We start from the raw sequence: 18826 nt of genomic DNA, 5'->3' as shown, positions 1-18826 counted from the left end.
GCTCATACTTTGTACACGTGTCCAAGATCACTTAGCGCTGGTGCTGTAGCATGGTTTGTGGATAACAAGCTTGGTTAACATCACTTCCTTTCCTCACTTCCTTTCCCCCACTGGAGCTATGTTCCTGACAAACCCAAGGCGATTGGCATGTTGAGTTAGAGTCCAGTGCGTTCAGGAAAATATGAATTTCTCAACATTTTGCACCTGTACAATTACATTTATGCATTCTCCTCTAGATGAAGCTGTGTCAGTGCAGAGAGTGGAAACTTCATACACAGAAACCACAATAATTTCCTCATCCATAGACTGTTGTTCTTGAGTCACATGGGATGATTCATGTAAACTGTAACCAGCAGTGAAAGATAAAATGCAAATAGTTCTATTTCTATGGGTTGTCCACATCGATCTAGGCCACTCGGACTCATGTGGGAGAGAGAAGTAGACAATTTCCATGAAATTACTCAGTAGGGTTTCATTTTTGGTGTAGATGATAGACCTGTAACTTTCAGTCTAATGCCTAGCAGTTGATTGTTGGTAAAACTTCTGCTTTTTTGTCCTGCTGCAGAAAGGAGCCCTTGCTACCTCACAAGGGTGGCCCAGTCCATGCTCTCAGCCAGGGGTGTTAGCCTAGAGGCCAGCAGTGACCTAGAAGAACAGGCTGAAAGGGCTACTGAGTGATCAACTGCACTCTGAGCTGATGGGAGAGACTGGGCTAGATGTGGCATTGGATGGGGTGTTGAGTTGGTTCAGTCTAGGTGAGAGTTTGAGCCAAGAACTTGGGAGAATGACTCTTCCAGGATTGTCTTCCAGGAGTCCTGCCTGGGCCTTCAGGCCCTTCTTGGCTGGAGTGGGAGCTGGCCAGTAGGCCAGTGGAAAGGCCTTGCCAGCATTCAGAGTCTTGGGGTCCTAGGTGGTTAGATGAGGAAGAGACGAGATAAGTCTGGCCTGAAGAGGATAGATACTGATGAATTCTGAGAACACTCAGTGGTTAATGAAGGTTGGCCAGGAGATTAGAGGCTGGACTGGCTTGGGCTAGGGCCTAGGCTTAGAACTGGCAGGCAAGAGAGTGAAGGAAACTAAACTCAGGGGAGAATGTGGGGTTTCTCAAGGACTCCCCTTTCCAAAGCTGCCAGTTTTCCTGAGAGTGGGAGAAATGCTCTTCCTTGAGCCCCAGAATATGTCTATTTGGTCTCCAGAACCCACTGGCCATCCCTTCTTTCTGTAGTGCAGAAGAAGGAGGTAAAAAGCTCGTCTGAGGCCATGCTTCCTCTTGAGATGCTCGGTCTCAGCCCAGCAGAAGAGCAGGCCCTAGAGATAAAGGAGTGGCTGGAAGAAGCTGGATAACCACTTTGCATGGGGATTTGGGAATGTGGTAGGGAGAAGAGGGAAAGCAGGACCCGGAGCAGACTTACGCCCTTGCCCTTCTAGTCATGCGCTGGCACCTTTGATAGAAGGTCAATGAACACATGACACAGCAACTCTTTCCGCTCAGCTTAGACACATTTATTATGGCACTGGCCTCCCAGAAATGTTAGTCAGTCGTGATTTAGGGTCTCAATCAGATTCCTGGAGTTGGGCACGTTTTATGGTTTTCTGTATCCAGTGCAGGTAACTTATGACTTTGGTAAAAACCCGTGGAGGCGTCCCGTCCTTCCATCCATAGGACACGATGCCCTGGGCCACGTTGCTGCACATGAGGGGACCCCCGGAGTCGCCCTGTGAACAGAGAGGGGAAGAACTTAGCTTGCTTTCCTCCCGATTCTCCTGGAAACCTCCACGCTCTGGGAAGGGGCCAACTCTGACCCCGGACATTGTTGCTACTGCTCCCCACCCCAGATTGGGGCCTACTTTCTTCCCCTAGTTCCAGGATCCTCTCTGTCAGGGGCTGTGAGGCCTTTAGTTGCAGGGGGCTGCTTAAGAAAACAGCAAGGCGTGCGCGGCTGATCCCCACCCAGAACACCCTCCCTTAACCAAGGTGACTGGCTGCGCATGCATTGCTGCTTATTTTCACTACTTCGTATGGAAGGAAAGCGCTTTCTAGGATGTGTGCCCTGTGATGGGACATCTCCCCGCCTCCAACAAACAAATAAACTAATAAAAAGCGGCAGACAACACAGAGAACAGTTGCTGTCACTTCGAGCTAGGCTCAGGGCGATCCCATATGTTCCAGAGTAGGAACGTGTCGGCAGAAAATCCCTGTGGGGCTTCACCCACTAGCCTTGGATGAGTAGCTGGATGCCAGCTGTTTACACGAGCCAAGAACCTCGGGGGGAGCAGGGCGTTGAAATGTCCTCCTTCCGGAAGAGCACCTTTTTCAGAGTAACTATTGGTAGGATAGTAGAGTTCCTAGTGGCTTTCCTGGCTTGGCTGTTCCCTCTTTTTTTTGAGAGGTGAAGGGATCGCCTCACTGCTTGACTCTCCAGATCCCAGATCTTCCTACCAAATTCTTCTCCCCACAGTCCGTCTACCGAGCTCACTGTCATTGAGTCCATGTGGACGCATCGTCACCCTCTAGGACAAGGTAGGCTGCCCCGCTGAGTTTCTGAGACTGTAACTCTTTTTTTTTTTTTTTTACCAACCCCACCCAAACTTAAATACAAAGTTAAAAAAATGAAATAGAGAAAGGAAGGAAGGAAAGAAAAAGGAAAAAAGAAAGGAAAATGGTATGGAATTGAAAAATGTTCAGTGGAAATATTGAGTACGCACTAAACACAGAAGTAAACAACAATAAGAAACAAACAAGCAAGCAAACCCACTCCCACCAATTGAGTCAATTCTGCCTCGGAGGGACCCTATAGGATAGAGTAGAACTGCCCCTTTGTGTTTCCAAGACTTGAATCTTTATGAGAACCGAAAGCCTCATCTCCCTCCTGAACAGGGCCTGGTGCGTTTGAACTCTTGACTTTGCACTTCGTATTGCAACATGTAACCCATGTTGGGATCTTCCAAGATCCACTAGAATTGTCGAGGACAGGCTCAACAAGTTCTTTCATTTTAAGATGGCAAACCAACCAACCGTGACGGGGAGGAAAGGCAATCATGTTCACATAGTTCCTAGTAAAAGAAGGAGCCTGCGTCTTGAGTGGTTATGCATTGAGCTATAGTCCTCAGGGTTAGCATTTGGAAACCACCAGCTTCCTCATGGGAGAGGGACTTTCTACTCCCATAGAGAGTCACAGCCTTGGAAACTCACACGTTCAGGTCTACCCAGTCCCACAGGGTTGATATGAGCTGGCATCGACTTGATGGCAGTGAGTGACTGTAGAGAAACAGACCCGAATGAGCATAGTAGAAATAAGAGTCAAAGATGTAGTGGAAGAAAATTTCAGGAGGTGATGGAATATTGGAAACTATTTAATTGGTGAGTATCAAAAAAGTTTTAAAACCCCCCACTAGAACGGCTTCCTTAATTTCAAAGAATTTTTGTTATAATGGAAAACTTTTTCTTGTATTTCTAATTATCTAACTACTTTAGAAGATTAGGACCATAATGTGACTGGCAATATCAACATCAAAGAGGTATCACTGCTATCACTCTTTACAGCAGTAGAAAGCCTTGCTTTTCTCCCAAGGAGCAGGCAGTGGGTTTGAACTGCTGACCTTGTGAACCACAGTCCAATGCGTAACCACTCCACCACCAGGGTTCCTTCAGAGTCAGTTTAGGAATCTCACCTGAAAGGAAGCCATCTTCTTCTTCCGGTCCCCCACGCACATCTCAGTAGTACCGTTGTAGTTGGGGAAGAAGCGCTCACACTCCTGGTCCTTCTGCACAGTCAGTGTCGCCTCATGAAGAGTGCTTGTAGGAATGCCTATGGAGACTTGGCCCCAGCCAGCCACACTGCACACCTGCCCAGGTCTCACCATTTTCCGGGGCAGGTTGAGTGGGCGTACGGCTGCTGTCCGTTGGGCCCTTGTCTTGAGCTGATGGGGAGAGATAAGAAGTTTTCCGTTGGAAATTGCCTGCTAGTTCTGAAGATCTTGATAGAGCTTCTGTAATCCTGCTCTTCCAAGGCCTAGTCAAACAGCAAGGGTGGGAAGGACAGAAGGACTCTCAGGATTAAGGGGAGCAGAGAGCAGCAGAGATGCGTGCCTTACCTGTAGTATCATGATGTCATTGAGAAAAGTCGTCTTGGTATAGCCTGGGTGGATGATGGCTCGTCTCACAGGGATGTGCTGCTGGGTCTTTTCCTGCACCTTGAGGTTATGGGCCCCCAGGGTGACGTTGATGGAGCTGCACAGAGAGCAGAGGGAGTCACAGGAGCTGCAGGTCAGAGGCTGGGAAGAGCAGGTGACAGCTCCGGCACTCTAGTTGATAGGAAATGATGGGGACTGGCGGGCCCTCTGCTTCTCATGGCCCAGATGGGATGCTGGAGCCACTGGTATTTCTCAGGGATCAGTTACTCCCAAGAAACTATGTACAATGATTTTTGTTTTTATGTTGGCCCCTAGTGCATGCTCCCAGCTCTAAGTATAAAAACCCTGGTCTGTCTGGGCTCTGTTTCTTCAGCAGTGCCTCTAGCACAGACCTGCTACCCACTCCACAAAATTAGCTGCCCTCTTTCTCAGTCTCTGGGAGCTCCCCAAGCCCATTTGAGGAGGGGTCATTTGGAAAGGGGCAGGGGTTCCCCGAGGAGCTAGCGTGGGCTGTTTGTTGATTCTCACCGTCCCCAACAGTGTGCGGCCGTCAGCACAAAGTTATCTCGGATCAGAAAACCGCCGCACTTCATGGACTTTGATCCCGAGACCTTAAGAAATGCCATGTAGGGACGGGAGTGCGGCGCAGCCTCATGTCCCCCGATGATGTCCCCTGTAGGAGAAGCCTGGTCTGTTACGCACACCACGGAGCCCCCCCGGCAGGCAGGAATCTGCTTGCTCAGTGCCAAGCTTCTGGGCATTTTCCAGTGTGGGGTGGCCTGAGGTGGGCTGGCTGAAGCGAGGGGGCTCGACTTTTCCCTCTGAACTAGGGAAAGTAGTCTTTGGCCTGTCATCTTTCTTTTGCACATAGCCGAGGCTGCCTTAGCTGCCTTACGGACAGCAAAGCCCAGAGCTCTAGAAAATTCCCATCGTGACTGTTCCTAGTTTCCAAGTCTCAGAGCCCCCTTGAGAATCTGAGAGACCCAGGATGGTGCTGCTTTCTATTGGACAGGTATCTAGTTAGCGTATAACCTCTTTCTCACAGCCCAGGAAAGGTTCACTGGCTACATAAAGGCATAGCCCCAGATTACTGTGAGGTTCTGGAAAGCAAAAAAAGTTGGGGTCAGACAATGGTCCATCCTTGAAATGAGGCCACATGCTGAGGTCTGAGGAGTTAGAGAAATGGACTGAGGGTTTGGGGGCTTAACAAAGGCAAACAGTGCTGAGGGAACAATAGCTCCCCCAACTGTAGGGGCGTCTGCATGCTGGGCTTCCCTGCCAGGCACAGAAGCCAGGCTCATTCAACCCACTGCAGCGAACCATAAGTTGTCATACATGCCTTTGAAAACCCCACTCTCTAGATGACAACTGCAGAGCCTGGGGAAGGAATAGTACCCCTGCCTCCTCTTAAAAACAGAGTCTCCCTTTCGTCCTGCCCCTCCACCATCCCCCTGCCCTCATGATATTGCTCCTCTCACTACTGTTCCTGAAGATTTTATCTGTCCTATTGAGAGCTCTATCACAAGGTTGGATATATGACCCACCCCGTGGGTGAAGGGAGACCATGGACCTGTAAGACACAGATAACAACAATAATATGTAATTGATCAAGGATACACAATGGGGAGAGGGTAGGAGAGGGAGGGGCAAAAAGAGGAGCTGATCCCAAGGGTTCAAGTAGAAAGAAATGTTTTGAAAATGTTGATAGCAACACATGTACAAGAGTGCTTCATACAATCAAATGATGGATTGTCATAAGATCTGTAAGAGCCCCCAAATAAAATGATTAAAAAATACCTTCAATAAAGTAAGGTTAAAAACAAAGCTCTCCCCTACTCCTCTTGCTTTGAGCTTATCCAGTCTCATCCTGGGGGCCTGTGGCCGTCTGTCCCTCCTCACCCTCTCCAACAGTGAGCAGTCGTCCCCTGGGAGCTGGGGTGGGAATGGATCAGGACTGTGCAGAAGGAGCGGGGGGTCAGGGATCATTGTGGGAAGGGGTGGGGCCTTGGAGGAAGGGGGTGGTCACTCACCAGTATTTGCCCCAGGGACCAGAAGAAAGGCCAGTAGGAGCAGGGACAGCTGCATCTTCTCCGAGAGACTGCCAGTCAGGGCTGTTGGTGATTCTTCTTGGCTGGCTTTTAGCATCTCCGAGAGGAAGAGGGTGGGGGTTTGCTTGGTGATCTCATGGTCTCCTCTGGTTTTGTGGTGATTAATCATAGAAAGCTTTTTACAAGTGTTGCTCTTGACCACGATTCTCAGCACCGCTGGCAGTTTATGCTCTTTGGGTGCTCTGAGGGGGATCCGGTCGTCACCACATCAGGGCCAACAACAGATGACTCAGAGGCAGCCCGGATGATCCGAGATGGGGGCAGTACATTGTAGCATTACCCAACAGAGGTACTCAAAACGGAAGCCAGACTCACTGCCAGCGCGTCAATCACGACTCATAGCAACCCCGTCGGACGGGCTACAACTGCTCAGAGGGTTTGTGAGCCTGTATCTGTCGATGAGAGCACAAAGACCGGCCTTTCTCTCGCGGAGGTGCTAGAGTCCCGGAAATCAGTGCTGCCAACACCCTCACACAGGGTACCAGTTTAAAACCACTAGCTTCTCCAGGGGAGAATGGCGAAGCTTTCTACTTCTGTACAGATTTTAGGTTTTCTTGGTTTGTTTGACGTCTGTCAGAATTATTTCCGTAGCAGTTGCGCATGCAGGCTCCTTTCTGTGTCAGGACCAAGCATCTTGGAGAGGTGTCTTCTTTCCTTAGAGAGTTAACTGTCTTGGGGAAGAGATGGAACCACCAGTGACCAAAGCATGGTCTGGTGAGGACCAATGTGGAGGGACTCCTAAGACAGTCAGGGAGCAGGGCCACTACCTATCACTAATCCCCTATAGCAACCCATGGATCAGAGATTCTTTTCTAGGGAAGTTTTTAATATGCATTATTGAAATGCAGATAGATGGGTAGAGTAAAAGTGGCCATCTCTCCCTAGGTTTTTGACAAAAATTTTCAGCTGCCTTTTATTGACCTAAATTAAGCAATCATCATCGTCCAAGAAGTTGAATCCCTGAGTGACTGAAGACTTTGTGTGCGCTGGCGGGGCCTAACCCAATTCCATGAAACCAGAATGGGAAAGGGCTGGTTCACCCAAGGAAGGCCAACTTAGTAAATTGCTGGCACATTCAGAAGTGAGAAAGTGTGTCTGGCAACTGCAGACCAATGATTGTCCTTCGACTGATCGCTTTGTCCAGAGATCCACTTCTGTGATACCATAGGCCCAGTGCATGTTATTTCTGTTGGCGTGTCACTCTTGAACACACGGGGGCATCATGAATTGGAATCCACCTGATGACAACTGAAAACATGGTTATAGGAACCCCCTTGCCAAGTCCATGTCAACTAGAAAAGACCCTTCGCGGGGTTTCTGCGACTATCATTCTTTAAAGGGCAGGCAAACTTCTCTTCCTTCTGAGCAGAGGCAGATGGTGAGCAGACCAGTGTCTAGAACCCGCAGAGAAAACACAGCTCCTTATACATATCGTAGGTCCCTAGAAAATGTTTGCTAAACGATGCTGAGGATTTCACTGGGATGGAAGTGAAGGGTTGTTGTTTCCAAATAGCCCCAATCCAGTTCTGTTTGGAAGATTCCATAGGCAAGCTATTGACTGAAGCAAGAGGCATCAAGCGAAGATGGGAAGAATACAGTCACTGTACCGGGAAGAACTAGTCTCCATGACATCATTTCAGACGGTAGCATATGAGCAGGGACCGATGGTGCCGAAGGAAGACGTTTAAGCTGCACTGAAAGCATCAGCCAAAAACAAGGCTCCAGGAGTGGAAGGGATGCTCACTGAAATGTTTCAGAAAGCGGAAGAAGCACTTGTTTATGGCACAAAATTTGGAAGACAGTTTTTTGGCCAAATGACTGGAAGAGATCCATATTTGTGCCCATTCCAAAGAGAGGTGGAATGCTCAGATTATAGAACGATGTCATGGATCTCTCACACAAGTAAAAGTTTACTTAAGATCCTCCAAGAGTGGTTGCAGGAGTACACCGACAGGAACTGACAGAGTCCAGGCCAGATGCAGAAGAGGACATGGAACAAGGGACATCATTGCTGATGGCAAATGGATCTCGGCTCAAAGCAGAGAACACCAGAGAGATTTTTACTTGTGTTTCTTTGACTACGCAAAGGCCTTGGACCGTGCGGACCCTAATAAACTGTGGATGCCTTTGAGAAGAATGGGAAACCCAGCACACTTCATTGTGTTCATTCAGTACTTGTACGTGGATCAGGAGGCAGTTGTGTGAACAAACGGGCATACTGCATGGGTTGAAAATCAGGAAAGGTGGGCAGCAGGGTTGTATCCGCTCACCATTCTTGTTCAGTCTGCATGCTGAGAGAATCATCAGAGAAGTTGGATTATTTGAAGGAGAGTGTGGCATCAGGATGGGAGGAAGGCTTATTAACAATGTGCGATAGGCAGATGACACAACCTTGCTTGCTGAAAATGAGAAGGATTGAAGCCCTTGCTGATGAAGATCAAGGATTGTGGCCTTCGGTAGGGATTACAACTCCATGTCAAGAAGACCCTAATCCTCACCACTGGACCAATAATTAACATCATGATAAATGGAGGAAAAGTTGAAGTTGTCAAGGATTTTGCTTACTTGGATCCACAATCAATGCTCATGAGAGTAACAGTCAAGAGGTCAAAAGATTATTGAATTAGGCAAATCTGCTGCCCCAAACCTCTTTAGAGTATTGAAGAGCAAGGATGTTACTTCAAAGACTAAGCTGCGCCTGACTCCGCCGTGGAAGTCTCCATTGCATTAGATGCATGTGACAGTGGGACCTTGGAGAAGGAAGATCCAGAAGAGACGATGCATGTCAACTGTGGTGCTGGAGAAGAACATAGAAAGTACCATGGACTGTTGACAGGACAGACCGACTGGACTGGAAGGAGAGGGGCTAGAGTGCTCCTTTGAGGCAAGGATGGCAAGGTTTGGTCTTACACACTTTGGACATGTTGTCAGGAGAGACCAGTCCCTGGAGAAGGACATCGTGTTTGGTAAAGTGGAGGGCGACGAGGTGGATTGCCACAGTGGCTGCATGGACGGGCTCTGGCACAGGGGCGATTGTGAGGAGAGGGCAGGGTTTCATGCCGTTGTGCACAGGGTCGCTGTGGGTCGGAGCTGACCCCACGGCACCAACAACAACAACAGCCCTGTTATCAAAACAAGCCCGTGATGACCTCAGCCTAGCTCCACTTAAGTTCTCACTTTCATACTTTCTATATTATCTCATTTTCTTCTATCAGGAATACTATGTATCAAAAGACCCAATTCCAGTCTAAACGCCCTCCCTTAACGCAAATCGTTACTTTTGAGAATTTTGTTTTCCCAGTATTTTAAAGAGAAAACGACCTGTGAGATGATAAGGACCTTTGGTGGCGCAGTGCGTCAAGCATTGGATTGTGAACTGCAAGGCGGGCAGTTCAAACCACCAGCTGCTCTCTGCTCCTATAGGAGTGAGAGCCTCAGAAGCCCTGCAAGGGACTTCTCTTCTAGACCACAGGGTTTCCACGAGTCCAGGTACCCTCTGCGCAGTGAGGGGTTTTCTCTTGTTCTGATGATAGTGACAAGATAGGTTAAGAAAATCCCCAACATAAGAGGAAAAAAACATTAATCATCATTTGACTAGCTCCCACAGACTTTCACCTTTAACCAGTGTATTTTAAGTACTTGTGATCATATATATATATATATATATATATATATATATATATGGAAAATAGTTTCCTTTCAACACTTCCCTCATGCTCTTGAAACCTGTGAGTGAAGCTCATTGTGGCCTTTCTTTCCTAGCTATAAGAATTGAGCGTGCAAGTAATTTATATGGTGTTTGGAAGAATTAAAAAAAATAATCTAAGCAATGGGAAAACCATGTAAATTACCTGATTTGTCTTTACTCCTTGAAAATTATGCTTAATGGTTTTGAAACAACATTGAATAAAAGTCTTGCCTTTGAATATAAAGGAAAACTAGTGAACGCAGAAAAAAAAACTATGTAAGACAGAAACCCTTTGTAGGAGGGAAATTCAAGTTCTCCCACTGGGAGGAGCAAGAGACTGCCCCCCGCCCACGGCAGTAAACACCAGGGAAAGCCATGTTTGAGAAAGCAGTCCCCTCAACAACTAGCTTTCCAGACCAGATTCCACCTACATTTCTTTAAATTAAAAGGGATTGTGGCACTTTTTTTAGTGCAAAGGTTTTTAATTTTTTAATGAACAGTTTATTGGAACATCATCCAAATAGACAATTCAGTAGTTCAATCCTATCAAGCAGTGTTGTCCAATCATTAACAAATCCATTTTAGAACATTTTCTTCTTTTCTTGTACTCCTTGTGATTAGCTCTCCATTTCCTCTGCACCCTCCCTGCCATACCCTCCAGTTACTGTTGCTGTAGGGTCACCCCTCCTGGATTTCATGTACCAAACAACATACAAAAATACAAAACTAAGAGTCAAAAAAGCTAACAACAATAACCAAATAAAATAAGACAAACCCCAGCTGGAAAGAAAACAGAAAATATTAAAAACTCGAACAACTGAAAAATGGTCAGTAGGGAGATCAGGTGATCAGGTGAACAGAGTGAGGTACATATTCTTCCATGTCAGGACATACTTATCTACATTGGCATGGAAACAGCTACTGCTATTATTATTACTATTGTTATTTACATGCATCATTTAAAGTGAAAGCATGAACCACTTGTTGGTAGACAATTTTGTATTTTTGGCAATTTTTTTGTTAGCATAAATAACACTGGGAATGTCTAATTTTTCTAAGAAAAAGAAAATTCTTGGAGGAGGATTGCTGAATCAAAACTGTAAGAATTTAAGTTTTTTATTCATATTGAAAACTTACTTCTGAGGAAGCTCACAGAGTGTTTATAAAGCTAACTCTCTCACCACACCTACACCAACATGGAGTATTATGGTATTTTTTCTCACTTTTAAAATTGAGCATAATTTGCATGAAATAAAACTCACCATTCGTATTATAACCTCTGCAAATCTTGATTAATCTATTTTTAAAAACAAAACAAAATAAACTTCTTACTGATTCTGACTCATAATGACCCGATTGGACAGGGTAGAGCTCATAATGACCCTATAGGATAGGACAAGATAGAACTGCCCTTATGTGTTTCAGAGACTATAAATGTTTACGGTAGTAGATAACCTCATCTTTTTTTTTTTTTCGCGGTTCGCGCATGCAGGCAGCCTCACCTCATCTTTCTCCCAAGGAGTATCTAGTAGTTTCAAACTGCTGACCTTGAGGTTAGCAGCCCAACACCTATGTATTTTTAATCATTTCTAATCTGCTAGACAATAATGCTTTTGTTATCTTAGAATTTAAATGAACTTATATGCCACATTTTCTAACAAACTGGTATTTATTAGCCAAATGTATTTTCAAATATTTTATTTTTGTTGTTGAAGAAATACGCAGAAATACAACAAAAATAATTTTTACATGTACAGTTCAGTGACATTGGTTACATTCTTCAAGTTGTGCAAGTAATCTCTCCTCTTTGTTTCACAATGACCCCTCCTCCATTAACTCACAGACTGCTTCATAAGTTTTCTATTTCATCTTTCAAGTTACTAGTGTCAAACTGATCCTATATGAATAGTGTTTTCAAAAAGCGAGATGTGAAAGGTAGGTATTGTTTATTAAGTAAGCTAAATTATTGTGTAGTTTAAAAATATTTCAGGGGCTATTTTTAGTTTAAACTGTAAAGATTACCCCAGGGGAATGATTTTGGGAGTCTATCTTGTCTCAATAGCTTCAGAATATCTGGCTTATGAGAATTTTGAATTTTATTTCTCAGTTAAATGCTTTAGATACATTTTAAGTGTGTTTGTTCCTTAGTTCTCTTTCCTTTTCCTCTTTCTGTTTAAAAAAATCATTTTATTGGGGGCTCTCATAACATTCCACACATCAATTGTATCAAGCATATTTGTACATATGTTGCCATCCTCATTGTCTAAACATTGCTTTTTTTTGAGTTAAGTGTCTGTTTTAATTAAAAAGCTAACAAACTGTCTAGTTACATTTCGCACCACAAAAACATAAACTGGGTGATAACTGAGTATCTGGCTGTCCTCAGATTCAGTTAAGGGAGTCTTGCTACATACAGGCTAACCCAGACCAGGGGTACTCCTCAACTCTAGGGGGCCGGCAACGATCCTAATAATCCCATGCAGACTATGTACCTTAACTAGCCCCTTTCCGGTGCCCAGTACACAAATAAAGATAATACTTTTGTTAAGTCTACTTCTGCAAACTTTGCATGTTGTTTTATTTACACTGCCTAATTTTAAAAGGTTGCTCAAGTTAACTAGACAGCAAACTAGGCAGACATCACTTTACAAAAAGAGGGAAAGCCCCAAATGCCACTTTCTAAAGAGAACCACAGTTCAGTTTATTAAGAGAAAAACAAAACTTTTGATCACACCAGGAGAACCTCAGCTATACATTTTAGAATCCATACTCCACATGCAATGAGAGCAATATTCTGCCAATACAATAGATTTGCTGCTGCCATTTGCCTACTGTTTTGTCTAATATCAACAGTTACAAACAGCGGTGCAACTAGTATTTGGAATGATCCTCACAGTGTTACAGTGTCAGGCACGGCGTCTCTCTTCTCTTCACCCCACTGGTTCTCTTTGCACACCTGGGCTTCCTCCTCTTCAGGAAAGTCGTTTTTGAGATTGAAGGTCTTGCGAATCTCCTCAGGAGTTTTCCCCTTGATCATATTGGCAACGGTCTTGCATGTAACGTCAAGCAAACCTTTAATGTCTAAGTAGTTTGCAGCCAGAATAAGTTCAAAAAGTGTTCCCTGGTCAACTTTCAGAAATTCTTGGTCCCAAACTGGGACATCATCTGTTCTTTTCTCTTTGTTCTCATCATCCTCAGGAGGAGGAGGGTCATCCTTGTGGTGGGTGCACCATTGAATGACCTTTTTTAATATTGCTGCATTAACATTTGGTAAAGGAACTGGATCATCATCTCCTTCATCATCCATTCCCAGATCTTCCAACATGGTCTTGATGGTCACAGAATGCTTGGCGATTTCCACACTGACTTCAAATATCTCTCCATCAGAACTCTGCAACTTAATTGAAGGCATGGTGATCTCTCTTCTGGAGGCGGCAGGCCCAAGGCTGGCGAGCATGGGCGGGGGGGGGGGGGGGGGGGGGGCGTCGGCGGCTAGCGCAGAGAAAGGCAGAGAACAAGGCCACTCTAAACATTGCTTTCTAATTGAGCCCTTGACTTCTCTTTTTATATCAGTTACTAGTCCCTGTTGAGTCAGTTCTGACTCCAGAGACCCCAGTTGTGTCAGAGTAGAGCATCCTCTAGGGTTTCCAATGGGTGGCATTTTGTAAGTTAAGAGTTCTGCCTTTCTTTCAGGGCACCTCTGAGTGCACTTACCTGTCAGACTTTTGGTTAGCAACCAGACTTGGTAACCATTTTCTCCAGCCAGGATTCCTATTTTACTATTTTTCCTAAAAAATCTTTTAACCTACTTCATAGTTTTCCATAGGGGTTATCTCTCGGTGATTTTCAAATTTTTGAAATTATAATGCTGTGATACATAACTTTATGCACAATTTCCCCTTTTTCCCCTTCATTTTATTGGGGACTCTTACAACTCATCACAATCCATACATTGCCTGAATCAGGTGAATTTGTACCTATGTTGCCATCATTCTTTTCTAGACATTTACTGTCTATTGAGCCCTTGGGATCAGCTCCTCTTTTTCTCTCTCATCCCCCCTCATAGATTGTACATTGTTAGTATTTTCATTTCACACCGACCGCTGTCTCCCTTCCCCCATGTTTTCTGTTGTTCTTCCCCGTGGAGAGGAGTGTGTGGTTATGTGTCGCTCATTGGGATCGGTTTCCCCCTTTCTCCCTTCCTCTCCCCCTCTTCCCCTACCCTTCTGGTATCACCACTCCCACTCCTGTTCCTGGAATCTGTGTGTCATGAGCTCCCATCTCTTATCTAAACCTGTACACGTTTTCTGGTCTAGTCTGAATTGAGAAGCAGTGCTGGGGTCATAGGAGTGGGAGTCAGTGGGGGTGTGTGTGAGGGAGACTCAAGGAACCAGAGGAATAGAGTGTGTTTCACTGATGCTTTACTGCACCCTGGTGACTCATCCCTTCCCTGTGGCCCCTCTGTGGGGGGATTGTTCCACTGTCTACAGATGGGCTTTGGATCTCTGCTTCACAACCCTCATTTTCAAAAATATGGTTTTGTTTGTTTATTATATGTCTGTTGATGCCTACTACCTGGTCCCTATGACTCCTTATGATTACACCGGTGGTGTGCTTCTTCCATGTGGACACGTTGCTTCTCTGAAATTTCAAGCCTTAAGAGCCCAGACCCTGTATCTTTTAATAGCCAGGCACCCTCTGCCTTCTTCACCACATTTGCTTATGCATCTGTTTTGTCTTCGGCAATTGTGTTGGGGTGGTGGTGGTAGGTGAACATCTCAGACTGCCGATTTGTTAGAACAAAGTGTTCTAGTATTGAGGAAGGGTATGAACAGAGGCCCAAAGTCCATCCACTACATCAGTGTATTGCCATATAAATATATGTATATAGGCTAATACCTCTATTTTTATGGATAAATGTAGTTATACATGTACACTGCTATGTTTAAACCTCTATCCATTGATTTGCTTCCTAGGTCTTTCCTCTGTTTCCTTTTACCTTCCACCTGCCCCACTTTCTCCTTATTTCTGCCTCTTGGTACCTCCTCTTAGCTAGTTTGCTGTTGCTCCGACACCCCCCTCCATCCCAATGTCCTCTTTGTTATTGACTCCAACACCCCAGCTGTTCCTCTGTTCATGGTGCAGCCTGCTCACCATCCCCTTCTCCCACTGCCCTCACCTCCCAGGTCTCCCCAGGATTGTTGGTCCCACTGTTCTCTCCTCGGGCATGCCTGTATAGGTAGGCACACTGACTCTGACATAGCCCAAACTGATTAAAAAAAGAGAAAGATTGAAAAGAGAAAAGGCAAAGAAACACGAAGAAAAAGAAAAGGGAGGAGAGAGGGAGAGGGAGAGGGGGAGGGGGAGGGGGAGGGGGAGGGGGAGGGGGAGGGGGAGGGGGAGGGGAGGGGGAGGGGGAGGGGGAGGGGGAGGGGGAGGGAGAGAGAGAGAGAGAGAGAGAGAGAGAGAGAGAGAGAGAGAGAGAGAAAAGAAATATACAAAAATCCCGGGTCTGTTCACTGGCCTTCATGACCAACCAGGAGCTGCCCCTCCCTGCCTGGAGCATCCCCTTGGGGGCTCCTCAGCGGCTTTGTAACTCTGTCTTGCTCCAGCTTCTGGTCTGGTTTGCACCCTTCTTGGTTCGCTTCACTGTGGAAGGTTCAGACCACACTACCCCCCCCCCCCCACCATGTGGCCCCAGAATTGTCCTTTGTTGCAGTCTGCTCCAGTAGGAGGAAAATGTGTTGTCAGCCACCCAATCCCCTCTGTGTCCCATTAGCTCCCTACAGGGACGTCATCCTCTGGGCCTGGTGTGCCAGCATGGGGTCCAGTCAGGCTCTCTTTCTCTTCCTCTCTCCCGGTCTGCTTCTGTGTGGGTGTGGTATGCCGGCCCCTCTCCCAACCTGTAGTTTCAGTGCCGCCCTCCGCCACACCCACTTCGAGGGAGGGGGTCAATTTGGCTCTGGTTGGGGCCAGCCCTGTGACTCTCTCTTTTCATGCATCCTTCCATGTGGCCATGTTGTCCTCGTGGTTTGATGCATCGTGGTTGAGTCTGCATGGCCACTCCCAATTCTGTGGAGACAAGATCAGTACTCTCCCTTTGGGTGGGTTAGTGCCCTGCTCCCTCTCATTATTTCACGTTTGCCCCTGATTTTCTCCCGTCTCCATCCCTCCTTTCCCCATTTGTGTGTTGGACCAACATCTATCTCCTTGGGTTTGGTCCAGCCTCCTGACTCCCTGCATCTCAACCCGAATGTTGTGATATAGGTGGTCTTCTTCAATACCTACTGTGCTGGTTACACTCACCTCAGCGGACTCATGCTGTACTCCTTTTGCGATTGGCTGACTTTGGTTTGCATAATTTCCTCCACCTCTTCCCATGAAAAGATGTATTTCATATGCTCACCAGTGCTTTTTAGTGGCATGTAGTACTCCATTGCATGTATGTGCCAGAGTTTACTGATCCACTCATCTACTGATGAAATTTTAGGTTGTTTCAAACTCTTTGCAATTGTGAATTGCACAGCCATAAACATCGGAGCACATACGACTGGTTATGGTTTATTTCTTACTTGTTCTGGGCCCAGTAGCGGGATGGCTGCTCATAAAGTGGATCACTTTCCATTTTTTAAAATATCACCAGATCACTTTCCATACTGGCTATACTTATCTACAAGACCACCAGCAATGGTATGTATGGATTGTGATAAGAGTTGTATGAGTCCCTAATAAAACAATTAAAAGAAAAAGAAAGGCCACCAGCAATGTAGGAGAGTTCCAATCTGGCCAAATCCCCTCCAACATTTGTTGCTTTCTGATTTTCTGATCTGGGCTGGCCTCAAAGATGGTATCTCATGGTTGGTTTGACTTGCATTTCTCTGATGGCCAATGATCGGGAGCATTTTCTCATGCGGGTCTCCTCCCTAGTGAAACTTTTTTTCAGTTCTTTTGCCCACTTCTTCAAGGGGTTAACTGTTTCCCTCTTTTTGTAGATTTTTGTAATTAGCCCTTTGTCTGTTGTGTTGTTGCTAAAAATCCTCTCAGTCTGTGGGCTGCCTTGCTACCCTCTTGGTAAAGTCTTTTGTGCACACAGGTGTTTTATCCTCAGTTAATCCCACGTGTCACCGTCAGGTTCACCTGTGTGTGTACCCTGCCCTATTGCAGTTAGCCTTTGTGTTCCCTAGGCCAAGGTTCTTAGGTTTGTTCTGATTCCTTTGCTAATGGTCTTGATGGTTTGGGATTTTACTTCTAGGTCCGTGATCCACCTTGAGTTTGTTCTTGTGCATGCGGTGAGGTAGACATCTTGTTTCATTTTTATATACGTGGATTTCCATTGTTTCCAGCACCACTTGTTAAATAGGGCATCATCCTCCCACTTGATGCTTTTGGGGCCGTTGTCGAAGATCGGTTGTCTATATGCTGATGGTTTTATTTCTGGGTTTTCTCTTTTTTTCCATTGGTCTTTGTATCTGTAATTATGCCAGTACCACGCTGTTTTGACCACTGTAGCTGTGTGGTAGGTACTAAGATCAGGTAAAGTGAGCCCTCCAACTTTGTCCTTCTTTTTGAAGAGTTCTCTGCTAATTCTGGGCTTCTTCCCTCTCCATATGAAATTGGTGGTCCATTTTTACAATTCTTTGAGAAAGGTTGTTGATAGTTGAATTGGGATAGCGTTAAACTTATACAGTGCCTTGGGTAGGATAGACATCTTTCCTATATTGAGTCTTCTGACCCATGAGCATGGGATATTCCTTCACTTTTGGAGGTCACTTTTGATTTCCTGTAGCAGGGGCTTGTAGTTTTCCTTGTCTTTTGTTGTTGTTGTTGTTGTTAAATAAATCCCTACATATTTCCATTTGTTCTTGGCTATTGTGGAGGGTACTGCCTTCTTGATCTCCTCTTCCATGGTCTTGTTCGTTGATTATAGCAAACCAATAGACTTCTGTTTGTTGATCTTTCACCCTGCCACTCTTCCACATTCCTCTATTGCTGCCAGTACTCTGATTATGGAGCTTTTGGGGTTTTCAATGTACAGATACATGTCATCTGCAAATAACGATAATTTCACCTCCTCCTCTCCCAGTTGGATACCTTCGATGTCCTTCCATTGTCTTATTTTATTAGCTAGGACCTCCAGTATGATCTTGAATAAATGTGGGGACAAGGGTCATCCTTGTCTGGTCCCCTTTTCCAGTGGGATTGATTTAGTCTTTTCTCCATTGACTATGATGTTAGCTGTCAGCTTTTCATAGATAGCTTGTATTAACTTGAGGAATTGACCTTCCCTTCTTATCCTCTTGAGCATCTTAATGGGTCTTAATGGGTGTTGGATGTTGTCAAATGCCTTTTCTGCATCTATAGATATTGTCATGTGGTTCTTATCCTTTTTCTTATCAATGTGGTATAATATTGATGGATTTTCGAACGTTAAACCATCCCTGCATCCCTGGGATGAATCCTACCTGATCCTGATCCATTTTATATACTTTTGTATTCTATTGGTCAGTATCTTTTTAAAGATTTTTGCTTCTATGTTCATTAAAGATTTCTGTGGGATCCTTGCCCTGTTTGAGTACCAAAGTTATACTGGCTTTGTAAAATGAGTTTGGGAGTTTGTCACCCTTTTCTACACTCTGGAATACTTTGTGGAGGATCGGTGTCAGCTCTTCCCTGAGTGCTTTGTAGAATTCTCTTGTGAAGCCATCTGGTCAGGGAGCTTTTTGTGTTGGTAGCTTCTTGATAACCATATCTATTTCTTCTTTTGCTATGAGTTTAGGTTCTTGACCTCTATCTTGGATAGTCTAGGGAGGAATTGTTTTTCCATGTCTTCCACATTGTTGAATTCATTAGAGTACAGACTTTCATAGTACTTTGTGATTATTCTTTGAATCTCATT

At 45.4% G+C, this 18826-nt stretch overlaps 1 protein-coding gene and 1 pseudogene across 1 annotated transcript; both read right to left on the bottom strand.

Moving 5' to 3' along the window:
- Positions 1-1479: 1479 nt before the first annotated feature.
- Positions 1480-6422, bottom strand: LOC142425487 (granzyme H-like). The gene is made up of 5 exons (XM_075530740.1): positions 6165-6422; positions 4663-4807; positions 4096-4231; positions 3673-3921; positions 1480-1716 (listed from the first exon to the last, which is right to left on the bottom strand). The coding sequence occupies exons 1-5, from the start codon at positions 6349-6351 to the stop codon at positions 1555-1557; spliced, it is 879 nt and encodes a 292-aa protein (XP_075386855.1). The 5' UTR covers positions 6352-6422; the 3' UTR covers positions 1480-1554.
- Positions 6423-12820: 6398 nt separating this feature from the next.
- On the bottom strand, positions 12821-13342 carry LOC142426625 (S-phase kinase-associated protein 1 pseudogene; annotated as a pseudogene).
- Positions 13343-18826: the final 5484 nt, after the last annotated feature.

Source organism: Tenrec ecaudatus, chromosome 14 (genome assembly GCF_050624435.1).
Source record: "Tenrec ecaudatus isolate mTenEca1 chromosome 14, mTenEca1.hap1, whole genome shotgun sequence".
Taxonomy (NCBI): Eukaryota; Metazoa; Chordata; class Mammalia; order Afrosoricida; family Tenrecidae; genus Tenrec; species Tenrec ecaudatus.
The sequence above is the reverse complement of the archived record's forward strand: the minus strand, read 5'-3'. Positions and strand labels throughout refer to the sequence as shown.